This window comes from Periplaneta americana, chromosome 9 (assembly GCF_040183065.1).
Source record: "Periplaneta americana isolate PAMFEO1 chromosome 9, P.americana_PAMFEO1_priV1, whole genome shotgun sequence".
NCBI classification, from domain to species: domain Eukaryota; kingdom Metazoa; phylum Arthropoda; class Insecta; order Blattodea; family Blattidae; genus Periplaneta; species Periplaneta americana.
Genome location: NC_091125.1, coordinates 46,556,508 through 46,577,125, shown reverse-complemented (window position 1 = coordinate 46,577,125; position 20,618 = coordinate 46,556,508). Strand labels below are relative to the sequence as shown.

Sequence of the window (20,618 nt, the reverse complement as noted above, 5' to 3'; positions counted from 1 at the left end):
TTTTTTTACAAATATGTGGACGTCTTAATAGGAATAGTTATATTTTGATTTAAGTCTATTTTAATCAACACAGATCCCGATTTGAATACAGTGGCAGTTTAGAAAATCACTTCAAAATTCTCAATTTTTTGAACTGTTAGAAAACATTTCGTCAAAAGAAATTAGCTTGGAACTGCATTTTCAGTTAAAAAGCCAAGAGTTTTAATCATTTATAAACATATTGTATATGATTATAGATATTAGATATTTTATTGCCGTCCCAACCAGGGTTTAATAATCGGCCTCCTAATCAATTCTAAATGAATATTTATATTTAATTCGATTTTTCTTTAATAGAAACCCTAGTTAGGTAGGCTGTCATTGAAAAATTTATTGGAAATGCAATAAACAATTTAGGCTACAAGACAAATTACATTTTATAAAGAATATAAATGATGATTAATTATGCTAATCGATCACTTCAATGCAGTGGAAGATATCATGTCCAGGGTGCTATCAGGAACTTTTGATTTTCGGAAGACTTCTAAGGACTCCCGTAATAATAATAATAATAATAATAATAATAATAATAATAATAATAATAATCTAGACAACAGCTTCAGAGCTAAATTAACTGCTTCCTGACATGATGCTGTAAATATTATTTTTTGTCTAGTTAGTTGTTTCATATCAGTCTTCATATTTGAGATGCTCTTTGCGACATTGAATGTCTAAATGTCAAGTATAACTTCCTTCTGCTTGTGTTTTCACTTCCTAGTTCTTTGTAACACTGCTATATGACGCCATACAATGAGAATCAGGGATGCGAGTCTAAGAGCGGAGATGTTATAAAGAAATTGCTCCTTTTCATTATATTTCAGACACTTGCGCTTAAATCCTTCATGTATCCATTACTGTTAGAAGAGAACATCCTTCCAAAACACACGCATTATAAATAAACCACGATTGTAACTTAGAACATAGGTACTTCAGTTACTTTGGCAGAGAATACATACATTTACATACATAATGAAGAACGTCTCTTGCTACTAGATGGATTTAATAATGTGCTAGAAGAAATTTTCACTTAGCTAAATGCAAACTACAGTATGGAAGAAAGGGATGAATGCATGTATGTAATTTACATGGCATGTTTTTGTTTCGCGAGTTTAAAAGAAGCTCGGCCATCTGATTGAATATTCATAAGATGTTTATTTTGAGCAACATTTATCCCCTTCGTCTGATAGGGACGTGATACTGCACTTACGTCCAGTTCGTTGAGGAGTCGGTCCTTGTCGCCGGGTTGTCCCAGAGTCTTGCCCACTGCCCAGCTGAGCGTCAGCATGGCGACCAGCATGACAAACATGAGCTTCGTGGTTGCGGTAGCAGACATCTTGAGTTCTCTGTAACACATAAATTACATGTATTTTATCACTATCCGTTTTATTTAGCAATTGTTACTGGATTAATATTGTGGACATTTCAAATAAATGGAATGTGTAGAGTTCATTATAATCTACAAATTCAGTAATCATTTTCCCGATATGTTGAAAATTTGAGATAAAGCTGCGCGGTCTTGGGGTGCCATACAACACGGTGATTTTGAGTTCCATTATGCATCTTTGATGTAGATGAAGACTGTGATAATAGTGTTGATGAAGATTGTGTGATGATTTATGAACAGTTTATAGGCTTGCCAGAGGAAGTGAGAATATTTTAGAAAATCTCATGGCTAAATCTGAAAGAACAGATCGCTAGTAAGGAAAGTTGTCCCCGCTCTCGCCGCACGGTAGTTACTCTCTGTCTGTCTACTCTCCGCCCCGGTGGCTCACTCCCAAGCCCATCATAATGAAATGTGCATTCGACACACACGTATTTAGCATAACACAACACACAGCAGCTTCTACGATCCGTTCTTTCAGATTTTCCCAATCTCATCTCCAAATATATTTTTTTCCACCAGAATTCCATTCATTTAGTCTCTCAGGGATTCCATTGTAAAAAGTCAACTTTGCTTCATTCCGCTAACTTTACACTTCAGACGAAGAACATTACGTTAAACTGTGTTTGAGAGCTTCTCAGTACTTTTGTCGTTTCCTAAGTTATAATCTAACTACCCGTCTTGTTCTTCGGTGTACAGCTCATGCATTTTGTCAAGACACTCGCGATGCGCAGTAGGGGAACAATGTTTCTGTAGAGGAGGTAGGAGTATAAGGGAAGGTGGACGTGTGTCTACCGAGTTCAAGGCAAAGTTAACCCATTCCCCTATAATTCGTAAGTAGACTCATCCGATCTCGTGCGCAGCTCTGTACAAAGAGTGGGGGAGTGTCTGGACATAATGCTTGAGCTGTACGTACAATGAAGGACATAATAGTTGGATGACAAGTTTTCCCTAAGTCAAATAATGCCACACTGTGCATGCAGCAAGCCGAAAATTTTCGGTCATAATATGTTGACGAGATATTCGCTTCTTTTTCTGTTTAATTATTACATATCTTAGGGATTAGGAAACGATGGATAGGGGCGGGTTAGGGACGACCCTTCAGCACGTCGGCCAGACTGAGGCCTATTGTGCACCCCGAATTATGGGCTGAATGAGGGTGAGGTGTATACCAGCCCACCGGCCGCATGAGATACCTCACCCGCTACCCAATGGGCTCCCTACACCCCTGCCCAAGTTAATACCAAGCCAAGGTAACCAAGCAGCACAGGACCCATTCCAACGGTTCTTACAAGGTGTCGAAGCGTCCTTGGAAGTGCTTTTATAGAATGAATCCTGGCAGCAGAGATATTGCGGAAGGCTTGGAACCCAGAGACGGTTTCGGAGAGGACGCTCATCCCATTACATATCTTTGCTGAAAACGAATTAAAACTATAGCCTCTTATGAACAGCGCTGCAGATCTTGAAAGATTTTTGCCCCCTCAACAATTAGGCCTATGTCCCTAAGTGTACATGAGAAATATTTCTATCCTTGGAGTCTTTACACTCGTAGTTAAGGTCGATGGTACTTCTTCAGGTCCAGTTCTAACTGTATTTGTCCCAAAAGAAGGGCGTTTCTTTTTACCAACATATAAAAATTGGAGATCATTAATGTATTCCACAAGAACGCTTCCCATTTCAAAATCCTTTAATGTTCTTTCAATGTAACGGTGAAAATCGGAGTGAGACAAGTGGCCAACAGGTTTTCAACTCACATAGATTCTTCCTTTCAGTCCCAAATTCTCTTGCAAGAACGTACGATCGCATAACGTTTAATTATTTCTTCTCTCATTTCCCCTTCTTTCATTGCGTCATTTCACGCGGTCCGTGTCGCTCCATTATTTAACTATTGGATAGGGTATACTCATCCTGCCTAGGGTAGTATTTACTTAATCCTTAAATCTGTCCTTACCTAATCCAAAAAAAAATACATATCAAGAATAAAAATATTTCGCACAATCCAAGGGATAAAAAAAAAAAAAAAAAAAAAAAAAAAACATTATTTTCTTTTACTGTTCCAGAATTTTGGTATATTACCTATTTTCAATATATTTATATTCTCGGTAGCTGTTGGACCAAAAACATAATCAATTGTTACTAAGAAATTTTGCCTGTTACTTTTGAGATCATCTGTAATTTTGTGTCTGTCGCCATGAAGGGTCAGGTTTTACTTTGTGGTGTCGCGTGACATTAAGTAGTTGGATCTTCTGATGAGTGATGCCTTTCACCCAGCTGATCTGCTGCACGACAGTGATTGATGACGCGTCGTGCTGACACTCAGTGACCCTCCATTTACAAGAACGAGACAACTTGTTAGTGAAGGGATCTGATTTCGGTGAGGCTTATAGAGTTACTTTATTACATCTGAAGGAGAGTACGGATTGCACATACGGTAGACTCTTACAGTTCCATTAATCAGTTTGCTATGTCAGCTGCTAACCGTGATGTATCTTAACGTAACAAATTCAGAAGACAATCTCTATAAATTAAAAAAAAATACTAGTTACCAAAAAGTACGCATGAGTAAGTTACATGTTATGTGTATCTCAACGAGAAGCAAAACTGTCACAGAACACGATAAATATTATTTAACATGAAAATTATTACGAAACTTGGCGTAACAGATTGCTGCAACTTTTCATAAAATGTTACGAAACACAATTCGGTTTCGACGTAGTCGGCAGAAACGCAACAACTCTTACATTCAGTATTGAACTTGTTGGCTGGCGAGGCTCTAATGAGACAGTACAGCAAAATTCAACCACGGGGATAGGGTAGCGGTATAACTTACGAATTCAATAGTCGGGACAACTCCGAAAATAAGAACAAGGAGACTTCAGACTCACAATAATTCGATAAAAAGGTAGAATTAAGAAAGACTGTGGATATTTCATTGTTTCATTTTCACGCTCCTTAAACACTATGAAAGCGCGTGGGGCATAGTGTTAATAGTCCATGTTCACCTACACTACATGATCTCGGCACAAAAATGAGTCAGCACTACGCTCCGAGGTTAGGTGAATTCCTACACAGTCGCAGTGGGCCGAATGTTATGTATGTGAGTTCCTACAAAGAGATTTGTGAATTTCTACAAAGAGATTTGTGAATTTCTACAAAGAGATGTGTGAATTTCTACTAAGAGATTTGTGAATTCCTACAAAGACATTTTTTAATTCCTGCAAAGAGATTTGTGAATTCCTACAAAGAGATGTGTGAATTTCTACAAAGAGATTTGTGAATTTCTACAAAGAGATGTGTGAATTTCTACTAACAGATTTGTGAATTCCTACAAAGAGATTTATGAATTCCTACAAAGAGATTTGTGAATTTCTACAAAGAGATGTGTGAATTTCTACTAAGAGATTTGTGAATTCCTACAAAGACATTTTTTAATTCCTGCAAAGAGATTTGTGAATTCCTACAAAGAGATGTGTGAATTTCTACAAAGAGATTTGTGAATTTCTACAAAGAGATTTGTGAATTTCTACAAAGAGATATGTGAATTTCTACTAAGAGATTAGTGAATTCCTACAAAGAGATTTATGAATTCCTACAAAGAGATTTGTGAATTCCTACAAAGAGATTTGTGAATTCCTACAAAGAGATTTGTGAATTCCTGCAAAGAGATTTGTGAATTCCTGCAAAGAGATTTGTGAATTTCTGTAAAGAGATTTGTGAATTTCTACATAGAGATTTGCGAATTCCTACAAAAAGATGTGTGAATTCCTGGAAATATAAACGTAAACTTAAACATGGTATGACAAAATCTTTCCTCCCACTTTGTACAGACTTGCGTGTGGGTAACCGCAATGCTGATTGCTGATTGGTGTGGTTAAAACTCTTTCTTGCTTTACTGTTGAAATAATAAAATGGTAAAACGACCGGAGATAATAGTAATATGCGTTACAAGAGCGGTATGTTGAAGTTTTCATGTTCGAGGAAAAGTTTGAAAAAGCGAAACTTAGTTGAGCTTTTTTAATTTCCGAGAATTGAAAGAAAACATACCGCTCGTGTATCGTACATTATTTTGTGCGAAGATCGTTTATTACATACCTGAAAGAGGAATTTCTAATTACTTGCAATGAAATCTCCATCTTGGTTTCTGTTCAATGACGGCAAATTTGCAAAACAAAAATATCTATCTTCAACATTGTTGCTTTAAAATGTTTTCTGTGTTTACTATACTCCAGCAGGCCGTGATATACGTCTGTCTTTTTTTTCCCCCCAGCCTATAAATGCGAACTTAAAACAAACGGCTTCCTTAATGTTACATGCATCACGAATGTAGTAACTTTAGTGGAGTTGTAGAGTTTACTTAATTTTTGCAAATATTTAAAAACAATAATTAACAGTACAATTTAGGTGAAATTGCAGTGGTAAGTTTCCAATTTATAATAATTATTATTATTATATTGAACGTCTCTAAAAATAATATGTTAAAAGCCTAAAGCAGTAAAATGAATATGTCACTTAAGCGGTAAGAAGAGGGAAATTGTTATGTGTGTTAGGTTGGGAATACTGAATGTGGAATTTTAGACTTACCGCAGATTGGTTTTGTGCGGAAACCAAGCAAATACGCACGATCTCGCACAAAAATCTTTGCTCTATTCATCTGTACAAATCAGAGCTGAACATTTTAAAAAGAGACCTGTCAAATCTTTGGTACTTTATTTCTGTATGACATCTTAATATACCGGTAATCAAATCTTGTGATGTGCCCTTCTGTATATTCTGTCCTATTGTAAAAAGTTTTCTTTCTTTCTTCAATGCCGCCTTTTTTTCTCTATGAAATTTTGTTCATTGCATTGTGAAGTTTACATAAGTGTTGGTTTGCATAGCTTTAAGACTTCTAACAATATAAATATATAATAATTAATAGTTTATTTTTTTTAATCTGGCAGAGCTAAGATCAGCAGGGCTTCTCTTCCGCCCAGCCAGACTCCAATTCTAATTGAATAGAATTGGCTTACAGTAGTTACTACATTAATATCTAGATCATAAAACAACATGAAAGTAAATAATGAAAGTATAAATAAATATTGATAGATAAGTAATGTTAGTGAGACAATAATAAACATTGGTAAGAAATATTAGTAGGAGTAATAATAATAATATAATAATAATAATAATAATAATAATAATAATAATAATAATAATGAGATAATTTAAATATTTATTCTGTGATATACAGTATATAACTATTAAACATTGAGAAACTTGAAACAGCTAGCTATTGTTGTTAACAAGAATTGTTTGAAAAATATTTCCTTAGTCTATTCTTAAATATATGAGGGTGGTGATGGTAAAAATTGGCATTTAATTATGCATGAAAAGCTTCGCAGGCGTTTGTTATGTTCACGGAGTGTGAAGAAAAAGAAGACCACATTTCTGGTGGGGAGATACTAGTTTCACCGACATGCTTGTCTACGATATAATCGCAAAACCTGTCTAATTGTTGAGGCTTCACAGACATCAGGTCTTCAACAAAACATTCACTTACCACTCCCGGATTAAGAAATTGCAGTCCATCGCCTCAGAAGATTTGTAGGAATTAACATATACCCAAGTTTAAAATCTTGTTATATGATATTATTTTGTAGGAATTCATCAGACCCGTACCCTCCGACCGACTTTTACCCTTGGAAAAGACCCGGTACTCAATTTGACAGGAAGTTGATTGAATCTCGCGGTCATTTTACATTTTTTGGCAACGAAAAAATATCCCGCCACCTCCTAGAATTCAACCCTGGATCTTCCAATCCGTAACCATTTGCTCTACCAACTGAGCTATTGCCTCTCCTCAATGAGCTAAGAGGAATATTGGTCAATAAATGTAGGTTTTTATATTAAGGACACATGAAGCAACCGTCGCTTAGCTTTAAATTATCACATCTCTGCATTGCACACGATTAAAAAGCAAAAACTACTTCGTACGCGGATTAAGAGAGCTCGTTTCGGGAGTAAATATTTTCTTGATAATTTTATTATTGAATTTAATGGTACTGTAAGATAAAAATCAGCCTTACTATTTACTTATTTACTGTAATTTACTTTTTAATTGTTAACAGTTTATTTACTTCTTGGTGTGTTTTTTTTCTTATTGCTGTTATTAACGTTATGACATCACCGCCTAGCTCTCGAATGTTTCTTAATAAAAACCAGAACATATTATATTGATGTACAAACTTCACTACAAAATGTTTGTGTGACATTTATTTCCACGCCTTTAGTTGAGCGCTCTTGCAAAAAGTGTTTGTTTTTCATCTTGAAAATGAAACAAGTTTCTAATTTCAAAGGATCTCATTCGCTGTTAAAACAACTAATTTATTTTTGTTCACATAAGGAAACAAAAACGAACTGTTCATTTTTTTCTTTCTTTTGAGGACAGTTCAATTGTGACCTTTCTGGAGCAATTAGAATTTCTTCTTTTAATCCTAGGTTGCATTTTGTAGCTTTTTTTTACAGTGACATAGGAATATGCTTCCGTGGTAAAAGTTTCATAGTTCTTTACTTATATGTTCACACTATTATTGTTTTTGTACCCCTTTAGCACCTCTACTATGCCTTTTGTTCCTTGTATCGTAAGTATATAGTTTTAATTATTCTCTTCTCTTGTTACTTTTAAACTGGTCCAAAGAATTCCTTTTGTTCAGTTTAACTTTTTTCCTTGTTCATTGCTTGTAATATTCGCGGTTCGTCTACAAAGAGTAGCATTTATTTTGAGAAATTATTTTAATTTCAACTTCTTCATTTTTCATTACACTCTTTAACACTTATATGTACAGCTGTCAAAAAAAAAAGTGGCCGCACTCGTGAACAGCGAATATTTTCAAAGTCCACTTCGGGTCGCGGCGATGTTACACGATGCATGTGCTTGTACAAGCAGTTCCGGAACTATAAAAGTGTTCCATATTTGCTCCTCGCAGACCAGCGGTAGAGTGCTTGTTTAATGATTCAAAGGTTCTGGGTTCGCGCCTTCTTCAAGTTTTCATTTTATTTTTAATCGTTCTTTAGCGATGTAAATGATATTCAAATTATCATTTATATCCAGTTATCGTTCTTGATGGATATCACGTTATTTATATTTTGTTATCGTTCTTTAGAGATATGAATAAAATTCAAATCATCATTTGTATTCTATTATCGTTTTATAACGATATGAATAATAATTATTACTATTGTAGCTACAGTATCTCCAATGGGGGTTAGTCCTATTTTACATATGTATGTTAGGGCTATAGTTTTATACACAAAAAAGATAAGCATAAAGAGAAATGGAAAAGAAAATTAAATTAGCTTACGCAATGTAAACAAAACATAAACAATCCGTAAATTAGGCATTGCGATTGCAAAACAAATATCAGTTATCAATTTGAAACATACAAAAACATTAACAACACACATACGTAACACTTCTATAACACAAATATGCAGCTTTCCGTACCATACATCATAAATTAATACACAATAGTCACACAGACACAAACTATAATTACGACATTGCGACGACATCAAGCATCCCATAACTGACTCACATACATAACAAATCAAGCATCCGTTGCAACACATACACTTCAACATCGTAACCTCACTTTTAAAAGTTACAAATTTGGCTCCAAGAAGAATAAATAGGACACTGTTACTAATTACTATTCTTCTACAATTTCTTAAATACATCTGTAATAAATCTGTGAAATTCCGATATGAATAATATTCATGTTTTTTATATTGTTATCGTTCTTGAGCGATATAAATAATATTCAAGTTATCATTTATATTGTTTTCCTTCATTAGCATTATAAAATAATATTCAAGTTATTTATATTGTTATTGTTCTTTCGCAATATAAATAATCTATTTTATGTAGGTAATTATTATAACACAAATAAACATCTTTCTTTGTAAAATAGATTATTTTATTTAGATAATTAAATACGTATTATATAATATCTTATATTAATTAAACAAACCGATATTTATCATTTATATTGTGTTATCGTTCTTTAGTGATACTGTATAAATAATATTCAAGTTCTTTATATTGTAATCGTTCTTTAGCGATATAAATAACATAATTTAATATTAGGTTTGGAAAAATCCAGTTGCATAATACTGCTATTAGCTTTTCTTTTTGTATTATTACATTACACTATCTTGAACCACAATAAAATGGAAAGGAGTAACGAGGAATTGAACCTGAGACGTTGACATCTAAATTCCGACGTTCGTCCGCTGAGCTACGAGGACAAAAGTGTGGAAACATTTTCGGAAAAATTGGCCCAATCACACTCTAAGATTTTCTGATGATTCGTAGAAGCTAGTACAGGATGCGGGGGGCAAAGGCTAATTGAGATTTCCCGATCTCTGATAGGGCCAACATCCTGATAGAATTAATATTTAACCCTTGCCGTGACTTTCGGTGAAGTCCGGAGGGCCCAATTAGTCAAATCCACTCTCCTCATCTCCACGCTTGGGCCCCCTGGAATTTAATAAGATGCGAAAGAGATAGTGGTGTGCGGAAAGCAACGGGATGTTACCGCATTTAGGCCTATCTGTCCCAAGAAAAACTGCAAACATGAACAAAGGAAGCTTTAAATAGAAGAAGAAGGATCTTCTGCGGACCTCTGGAAAAAGAACTAAGGAAGAGACTAGTGAAGAGCTTTGTGTGGAGTGTGGCATTGTATGGGGAAGGAACATGGACATTACGACGAAATGAAGAGAAACGAATTGAAGCATTTGAAATGTGGATGTGGAGAAGAACGGTGCGTGTGAAGTGGACAGATAGAATAAGAAATAAAATTGTGTTTGAAAAAGTGAGTGAAGAAAGAATGATGCTGAAACTGATTAGAAAGATAAAAAGTAACTGGTTGGGTCTCTGGTTGAAAAGAATAATAGACGACATTAGGATATGTGGATCATATGCGGAGACTAAGAGGAAGGCAGAAAATAGGAAAGATTGAAGAGTGCTGGGTTTGCAATGAAAGACCTGCCCATGGACAGAACACTTATGTATGTATGTTCAGAATTCCTGGAATATCGTGTCTAAAAACAGTCGCTATTTGCAAAGACTAGTCAATTCCATGCCCACTCGACTGCAAGATGATCGAGATAAGAGGAAGATAGACTAAATATTGAATTGTGGCTTTTTGTTTTGTTTTTTGAACGCTTAATTGTTTGAATGTTTTAAGGCCGACGCCAGTAAATTTGTTTTGTTTATGCCACGAAAGATATTTTTATTGAGAATAAAATCTTTTTTCTTTCCATTTGCAGCCACAATATCATAATGATAATGATAAAGTCATGGCATAATATATTAATGAACCTGATGTTAATTACTAAAATAATCGTAAAAGAGAAAGGAGCCATTATGTATAGTTTGTGTCTCTCAAAAACAGAACAAAAAAGAACATAAAAAGCACGTGGTTGTAGTCGAACGTAGGACCTCATGAATAAGAGGCCTGAACGCTATCATTATGCTATCGATAACACACAGAATACTTCAATTATAACTGTAGATATCAGGCAACGTGGTCCAACAACATGTAACATCGCCTGTCTCCGAATTGTAGCGAAGATACCCGAAGGGAACTTTGTTTCAGGAGAGCGGCCACTTTTTCTTTTGACAGCTGTACATCACTAAAGAGTTATTTCAATAAAAACTACTTGACTGTGTTAATGATGACTAGCCAATTAAGGTGAAATGCCAACATTGTTTAATATTAACACACTGAAGTAGTTTTTTATTTAAGTAACTTAACAGTTCTTTAGTTAATTTTAACATTGTTTGGGATATGTATTGTAAAATGCTTCTAACTGCTGATTTACCTGTTACATATTTGCAAGATTTTTCTAAATCTACTTAATTTATTATATAATACAAAATGGACCTTAAGTAAAAGTATATTAATATTTTCTTCTTCTTGATCCATTTTAACCACCTCCTTTCTGGGTCTTACAAGTCAGTGCCCGTAGCGGAGAGGTAATTCCTTTGGATCACACACGAGACATGGACAATGGAGAAACTTCTCTTAGGCTGTGAGCGATAAGCTCGGCGTAGGGACCACCTCCTAAAGTTGCGGACATAAATATTGGAGCAGAGGGTTTTGACAATGAGTTATGCTTATATTTACTATAGATTGAGAGGTATTGGTTTGTTTGATTATGAAGTGTAGTCTTCTCTTCCTGTTGTACATTAATCTAATAGGATCTTCTGAAGCTCTCTATCTATAGGACAGAAAATTATTATCCTTTTCACATAATTCCTTTCTGCTAGGACAAAAGTATTGGAACGCACCCTTTAAATTAATACACAAAGTACTTGGTAGGTGTCGTGTTGCACAGTACGTATTCTCCTATGCTTCTTCAGTACTCGATAGTAACGATTACAGTGAACATGGGACATTAAGAAACGGAGGCCAACCCTGAAATTAGGAATATAGTACTGAAGCTATTCAAAAGGGGCAAAACTTATGCAGAGATCGCAATCAGTACAAAGTCGAACAACAGTGTTCAACATTATTTGTACAAGAAGTTTAAGACTGTGCAGAATCAATCCAGAACTGGCAGACCACCGAAGCTAAGTACAAGGGAACAGAGAAAAATGGTGCATCAAATAAAGAAAACTCCAATGGTTTCTGCAGTGGAGATTAAGTACATCTGACGGAAGATGTAGGTAAGAACGTTCATGTTAGAACTGTTCGAAGGATTCTAAATAAAGCTGGGTACAATGCTAGAATTTCCAGACGAAAACCATTTATTTCTTAAGTGAATTAAAAGAAACGTTTTCAGTTTGAAAATGAGTACATAAACAAAACTACTGACTTTTGGGATAAAATTTTGTCATCTAATGAAAGTACAAGTACAAGCGTTTCTTGAACCCAGGTCTCTCGAATGCACTTTGCATACATCCATTCGGTAATGAATTTTGAATAATATTGTGGGGAAATTCCACAGGTAGTGACAGTAGGCTATATTCCTATTACAAAAAAAAAAGAGTAATTAGAATAATAGTGAGTGCCAAATCTAGGAAATCGTGTAGGACTATTAAAAAAAACTACAATTAATGTCCATGGCTTGTCAGTATATTTTTTCATTAATAATCTTCTCGTGAAAACTTTGTAACTAACTCAACAGTTCATACCATAAATACGCATCAAAAATGACTTCCATGCTCCATCGGCAAGTCTATCGTGCTATCAAAAAGGATTGCGTTATATGGCAGTAAAAATTTTTAATAGCCTTCCTATGAATATAAAAAATGAAACTCAAAACATAAAATTATTTAGGGGTAAGTTAAAGAATTACCTTAATGTCTCACGCCTTCTATTCTTTAGGTGAATTCATGACATTCAACAATGCTTCACGAAAATTTCTGTGTTGTATTAAGTATTGACACTAAAACTTTGTGCTGTACTAGTAGACTATATTGTAAAACTCTTCTGCATATATTTCAACTAGACTGTGACTATAAACATGTGCGGAGAGAACCGTTTCCTTGGAGGGGCAAAGCAAAACCATAAAATCCTCATATAACGGGGTTATGGGGGACATAATTTATTTCCTCCCTCCATTATAGCTTAACCGTGGTACAGTACAGTATCTCAGAATATGATCATTTAAGAAAGGTATTTTTGGAACCCATATTTTTTACAATGTTACTTCCATATCCGCGATGTTTCGGACCAAATTGTATAGGAATAATTTCAAGGGAAAAATTGTTCCGGGGCCGGGTATCGATCCCGAGACCTCTGTTACAATATGTTACTTCCATATCCGCGATGTTTCAGACCAAATTGTATAGGAATAATTTCAAGGGAAAAATTGTTCCGGGGCCGGGTATCGATCCCGGGAGCTGTGGTTGAACGTACCAGCGCTCTGCCAACTGAGCTACCCGGGAACTCCACCCGACACCGTCTCAACTTTTCGTCAGCCCACGCGAGTTGTGTGGATATGAAGGGAAGAGTTGAGACGGTGTCGGGTGAAGGTCCCGGGTAGCTCAGTTGGCAGAGCGCTGGTACGTTCAACCAGAGGTCCCGGGATTGATACCCGGCCCCGGAACTATTTTTCCCTTGAAATTATTCAAATCTGCTTTACAGGGAGCTTCACCTGAAAGACTAGATTTGCAAATTGTATAGAGTTTGAACTGTAGGTCTACTACAAATTATAATAGATCATAATTTAAAAGAATCCCTCTCTTTTTTCTCTCGTACAGAAACACATATACATCAATAAAACTACGTAACAGTGCCAACAGAAACTTTTTTTATATTAAGCTTACCTTCGTAAAGATATCATATGAAATTTAAACTCATGGGGCCGTATTCATAGATATTCTTAGCGCGGGCTTCCGGTGGATGATCAGCGAACTAACGTTTTTCGTATTCATAAACCAGTGTTAGCGATATGATATGATATGAATCCTGTACAAGTAACCAGTCGATAGCCGGAGCTAGTTAAGCATGCTCGTAGCGTGGGCTAGCGAAATGTCTATGAATAGCACCCTAATTATTTTATTTAATCTCGTCTTCAAGTTTACATATTATATCGGGATCATTTTTTTCTTTTTTCTGCATTGTTGTGCAATATGTTATTCATATTTTCCCAAGTGGCGACTTGAACACCTGCAGACTTCAACACATGAGTACAAAAGAAACATTACAATGCTTCCATTCCTCAAATGAGGTATATAAATTCTTATACATTCAAAAATTTAAAGTAAATATTATATTCCAAACACATGATCTGAAGACATTAATTCATCGATTTAAGCACAGAAACTTAATCATAAACAAAAGCAAAAGAGATCTTTTGAATTCAATATTTTCTAATGTTAATAGAAAAAAAATGAGTTCAGACAAGTTTGGCCGGCAGTGCCCCCCATGCCCCCCCCATTAACTCCGCCTGTGACTATAATTAGGACTTTATAGTACTATTTTTTTTGACATGTTCCATATTCTAGCTGTGAAGCGATGTACGAATACCATGGAATGTAAATAAATACAACACAATACAATGCGAGTTCGAGACTATACCGCCTCGGCCACCCCGTACGGTATATTAATATTTCCATGAGGTTTAATTAACTCTGTACATGCACTTGCAAGCAGTTGATGGTTTTAACTCTCATTCTCCTATAACGAACTTCTTTTCAATACTCGTCAAGAAGCGACGGTAGACTTTGATGGTTGCCTTTAAATGGTTCAGTCTCAGGCATTAAAGCAGATTACACGAGACGTAGTAATGACAAGTAGCAAGAGCGCCGAGTCTATTTGTCTACCAATTAGAAACACCGTCCCAACCTCTAGTAATGACTGGATTGTGATGCCGCGTCTCACAGGGCTGTCTCCGCTAATTTACAAGAGACAACAAACTAATTAGCATAACTGTACCACTTCACTTGTGCACCTCGGTTGGTTTTGTGCACCGTGTAAACATACTACGAATTTAGCGTGAAGAAATTGAGAGGACTCTGGCACTCCAAAGGCTATTTCCGCTCGAGTATCAATTAAACAGTTTGGAACAAAGCGGTCCATAGCTTCGAGGAAACTACAAATACAATTGGAATTCTTGTTCGCACTGTAAACGTTCTGAGATCTCTTGAAGTGGGAGCAAACGTGAAGGTCTCCATACATAGAGTGCAAATGAAATAATCTTGCGGATTGAAAGGGATGGTAGGGTACACTTAAAGGAATAGGAAACCTATATTACGTTTCGTGATTAAATGCACGGTTAATTAGAAAATTAAGTTGGAAGTTTCAGCACGCTTATATTTACTTTTAGAGCTGCCTAGATTTGTTTATGTGCACCTTGTTATTGCCGTAATCGATCGCAGATCCAAGTCAACGTCCTCGTACTAGCTCATGTCCTCGGCCTATGTACTATGCTGCAGTCAACATTTGTAATCGGTCGGATCCTTGCACTTAGGCCTACATTGGTTACTGTGCTCCCTGTAGGTAAGCTTATATATGCAGGTGGCTCGTGTGGCATTTGTGAATGCATTATTGATTGATGATCCATCTTGCCTCGCCCGACAGAACCAGACTCCATCCTCCTGATGAGCACCTGATAATTTCTAGAGTCCGGAGCCCCACATCCATTCTGTGTCATCATTGGAAATTTATACTACCCAAGATTTCACTCTAGCGTACTTTAAATGTCCTCGTAGATGATACAGTACATAAATTGGGGGAAAGGTGAAAAGTGGCGGTAGAATGATAGAGGGAAACTGGATTGCTCCGAGAAAACTTTCTGCAATTCTTATTTGTCTACAAATTCCATCACGGCATGGCCGAGGATTGAACCTTGGCCGCCTGGATGGAAGACTAGAGCGCTAGCGCTTGAACCACAGTCGCGACTACAAAGAGGTCCTAGAGTATTTTCTGAAAAAGTTCTATTACCCACTGTCTTATTTTCTGTCGATGGTTTTCGCTGTTCACCAAAGCTCATCTTCGGTTTTTCACTGGCCTTCTATGCCCAAGGTTGCGGGTTCGATCCCGGGCCAGGTCGATGGCATTTAAGTGTGCTTAAATGCGACAGGCTCATGTCAGTAGATTTACTGGCATGTAAAAGAACTCCTGCGGGGCAAAATTCCGGTACATCCGGCGACGCTGATATAACCTCTGCAGTTTCGAGCGTCGTTAAATAGAACATAACATTTAACATTCGGTTTTTCAAGACGATATGAAACTGAGACAGAGTGGGACTCCTATAGGTGAAAGTGGGGTTTTCGTACTCAATGGATGATGATACGCACCTAAGTTTCAGGATATGGCAGCATTCTATGGTCGTGTTCGGTGAGTTAGTCTATAGTAGTAACATCGGTAACGTCTATCTAGTCGAGTGTTAGCTCTGTACTGTTGATTCAAGCGCTTCCAGTGTGTCATTTTATTTGTTTTCAATTTTCTTATAATTTTTTGGCTTCATTGTGTTTGAAATAAGTAATATGTATCTGAGTGATCTGAATTTTGTATAATGTGTTCTAAAAGTACAACTAATTAGCTGCTAACTTGACTATAAAGATCTTCTATCACTTTGGTTCCATGACCATTCACAGCTGAACTATTGTAAAGGCGACAATTGGGATATTCGCACGCTGTTGTGCTATACAATACTCCTGCGTTTCAACATTCAATCAGAATAAAATTATTCTAACAGTAAGTGCCTATTTGTGGTGAATTCCGTAAAGACAATGAACTCTGGTATCGTTGTGTATTGTGTTCAGCATGAATTCACTCAGATTGCAGTGCTGCTGAAACTCCAAAAATTTTCATTTGTGGCTTTTGCCAATCCACGTGAAAGAAAATTTAGTGTTAGGTTTCTCTAATTTTTGCATATTATTGTTAAATGTTGATTTTTTTTATTTTATTGGGTTATTTTACGACGCTGTGTCAATATCTAAGATTATTTAGCGCCTGAATGAAATGAAGGTGATAATGCCGGTGAAATGAGTCCGGGGTCCAGCACCGAAAGTTACCCAGTATTTGCTCATATTGGGTTGAGGGAAACCCCCGGGAAAAACCTCAACCAGGTAACTTGTCCCGACCGGGATTCGAACCCGGGCCACCTGGTTTCGCGGCCAGACGCGCTGACCGTTACTCCACAGGTGTGGTTAAATGTTGATTCTGTTCCTATCAATACATATTATTCCAATTGCATTTGAATCTACGTACTACTACCCCAACTGTCTGCATCCCATTTCCCAATTGGTGGGGTAATGGCACGCATGACAACTTTTTCATATATCATCAATAAAAAGAATATCTTCGTTCTTTTTAGTTTAGATCCTTCCATTAAATCCAGTGTAATTACTCCGCTCTTCCCTAACATGGAGCAATCCACCGCTGTGGGATAACGGTTAGTGCGGGCCCAAGTTCAAATCCTGGTTGGGACCATTTACCTGATTCAGTTTTTTTCTGAAAGTTTCCCTCAACTCACTAAGAGCAAATGCTGGGTAACGTTGGGCGCTAAATCACTCAGATGTTACATACCCATAGCAGTTTATAAAGCGTCGTAAAATAAACTAAACAAAAACATGAGCAGATACAAAGCCTAGTCTTTCCTAGTAAAACAAACATTTCAAAAAACAAGAACCAAACATCCATGCAGTAGACAATATAAAATATTAATTTCATATTGGTGAAATAGTTTATAGTCTGCCGAAGTGAACTCGGTAGGTAAGGAGCAGTTTTAATATACTAAGTACATAATAAATCCAAAAAAGTAACTTAATTACTAATTAAAATGTGCGAAAGTGTAACAAAATAAATTGAATACTTAGAAAGTACTTTGAGATGAACGTGTCAAAGAACATCCAAGTGAAATTTCACATTATCTCTAAACCAGTGACAATCTGAAAACGAAATTTCAATATCACGAATAAAACGGAAAATGAACAGAGATGGCACAAATTAGATCTTTCAAATCATTTTCAGAAGTAAACAGTCACAGATTCGATTCCCTGGGGATATGTATAGTACGTTTTATTTATGTTTAGTATGTTTATTGTCAATGTAATAGCATGTATTGACTTAAATACGGGCCTGGAATTGTGCTGGTCCATATTAGGAGAGTTCTATGTTTCGATCTAGAAACACGTCAGATCCAGAAAGAAGTTTAAATGTGAATGTAGAGTACCGTAACGCTCACTAGGACTGTGTTCGTCACGGAGAGAAAGAAAAATATTTGTTTTAATGTAGCTATCGTGTAATTGACATGAGTTGTGGGAGTATAGACGAGGCGTTTGACGCGTCCAGCCCACAGTTAACTTTATTTCATTGTGAAATCCAGTCTTAATTTTCATAGCTTGCATCGGCAAGTTTTCTTGTTTATATATGACTTTGTTTATGCTGAAACACCTTTATTTGTAAAGCTGGAACCACATTACGTGTCGAGTATAATCTTTTAATCTGTTGCTGTTCAGCGCAAGCTTGGAGTAGTTTAAAATAGCTACTGAGAGAAGTGAAATGTTTGTTCAGTTCTTTAACCCTTATAAGCTAACGATGAATTTCTGCACACACAAAAGTCAAACTTTTAACAAGCTATGCTTAAACATTTGTTTACATTAGCTATAGGCAAGCTGAGAGGGATTGGAAAAAGTTACAGATTCGTCTGTTAACAAACATTGTTTCTGTGGAAATGTATAAAGCTCTTTTCTTTAATGTATGATCGGATGAAGTTAACTGTGCTGTTTATTTGCTCATTTTAAGTTTGTATGTGTATACTAAAGTACATTTTACATCCTTGAGATAGCATGTCGCAAACGGTTCCAAATCTCAGTTTCATGTGAGGAAATTACTTGATCTTTTACGCGCCAATGCCTCTTGCTCACAGTTTGCATTCAAGATGTAGCAGTGAAGTTGAATATGAATTTGTTTTTTTTTTTTTTTTTTTGTACGTTTAACGTAATGAGTGAGTCTTCTTCTCTATTTCATTTTCATGTTACACATACAGTAGAATGAAGTAAGTAGGTTTAGCGATGCTGCAAAATAACGATTTATAATTTTTATGGAAACTCGCATTTTGAGCATCTCTGATAAATTATTTTACGTGGCATCAGTCCATCTCCTATACTGAATGAACGGATTATCTATGGAACGTGAGCGCGGCATAGAGTTCATTGCCCGCGGAGCATATACTCCCAGCCGGCTGTCATAAAGATATCGCGGTTGAACTCGCGGTACTAAAGTGACTAACAAAATACTACTTATTTTTATTTTTAAAAAGTTATGCACTCACCCATATCATATAAGGAGATGCTCAAAATGTCTGTTTTCATTTCTGGCATCATCTACTTACAGAATCACTAATCAATTTTCTTAGTTCTCTTTCAGAATTTGAATTAGTCTCGAAGGTACGTGGATTTTTCCTGTAAACTTTATCTTTAAAGTTCCCCAGAAATAATTATCGCATGGGATTAGATCAGGAGATCGAGAAGGACATATATTGTTAGTGATGACTCTATTGTCGAATACTTCACGAATTGCCTACCAGGAAACATTGGATGTTTGTGCCGTCGCAGAGTCTTGTTAGAAAAACGTGAAACTACGTTCCCTCACAGTTAATTCAGCATAACAAGGGTTACAAAATGTTTTGCACATATCTACCACCATTAATTATTGTTTTACAACCCTGCTACAATCACGTTTCACAGATAATCGGCTCACTCAGTAGCATCTTGTAATAATAGTGGATGGAATTCAACTGTTCTTATCATTAAGAATTTTTTCCTCAGAGTTCTGGGTATAATGTACGTGAAGTATAGGGTAAAGGTTGGTAATATTGTGGCAGTTCTTTTTGAGAATTTATTACAATTTTACTGAGCGAGAGAAGGACTTATTTTGTGCAGCAATTTGTCCACGAATATTCCCTTAATACGTTGACGCAAAAAACCGATCTTCCTATCGCTCAGTAAAATTGTAATAAATTCTCAAAAAGAACTATCACAATATTACTCGTACCACAGTATTATCAACCTTTACCCTATTAATTTTCATATAAATGAGAGATTACTCAAAGCCTTAGAAAGTTAAATTGTCTGAGATTAGGAAGATCAGTAAACTTCAATCCCTCATCAACGGTTTCGATGAAGGTGAATTATCTCAGACTAACTCTTTGCAGTCAGTTATTGCAATAAACTATACGTATTTGTTTAATGAAGTGTTGTAGCATATTCCGCAATTACTATTATTATTATTATTATTATTATTATTATTATTACTACTACTATTATTATTATTTATACCATAATAAATTATTACTTATATAGATCTAATACATTATCACATATGTGGAAATGTAGTGTTTAACCGCGTCGTAAGTGCAAGCTAGTAAGAGTAATATTAATTTGAATTTACGTCAGTCCGCAGTCTGTAAGTGGAATGAAAAGTTGTACTTGTAGGGAATAGGGCTACTGATTATTATCAGTGTTTAGATTTTATATATGAACGGAACTGGTCTATGATCTTTTTGAACTTTATTTGTGGTGGGAAGGAACTCTTCAACTCTGGACTACGAACCGGGCATCGAATCCCTGTGACAGCGGAATTGTATTTGTGGTGAACAAAGTCAATGTTTCTGAGGGTTTTTCTCGGGGTTCTCTCGTTTCCCTGCATCATTCCACCGTCACTATTTCAGTACTTAATATCATAATTACAATAGACTG

At 36.0% G+C, this 20,618-nt stretch overlaps 1 protein-coding gene across 1 annotated transcript in view; it reads right to left on the bottom strand.

The window, feature by feature from the left end:
* Nucleotides 1–20,618, bottom strand: part of LOC138705888 (prohormone-1-like) — a 353,158-nt gene that overhangs the window by 211,286 nt on the left and 121,254 nt on the right. The window contains exon 2 of the mRNA XM_069834623.1: nucleotides 1,247–1,382. Within this exon, the coding sequence (XP_069690724.1) occupies nucleotides 1,247–1,372 (126 nt within the window). The 5' untranslated portion in view covers nucleotides 1,373–1,382. The remainder of the gene's footprint in view (nucleotides 1–1,246; nucleotides 1,383–20,618) is intronic.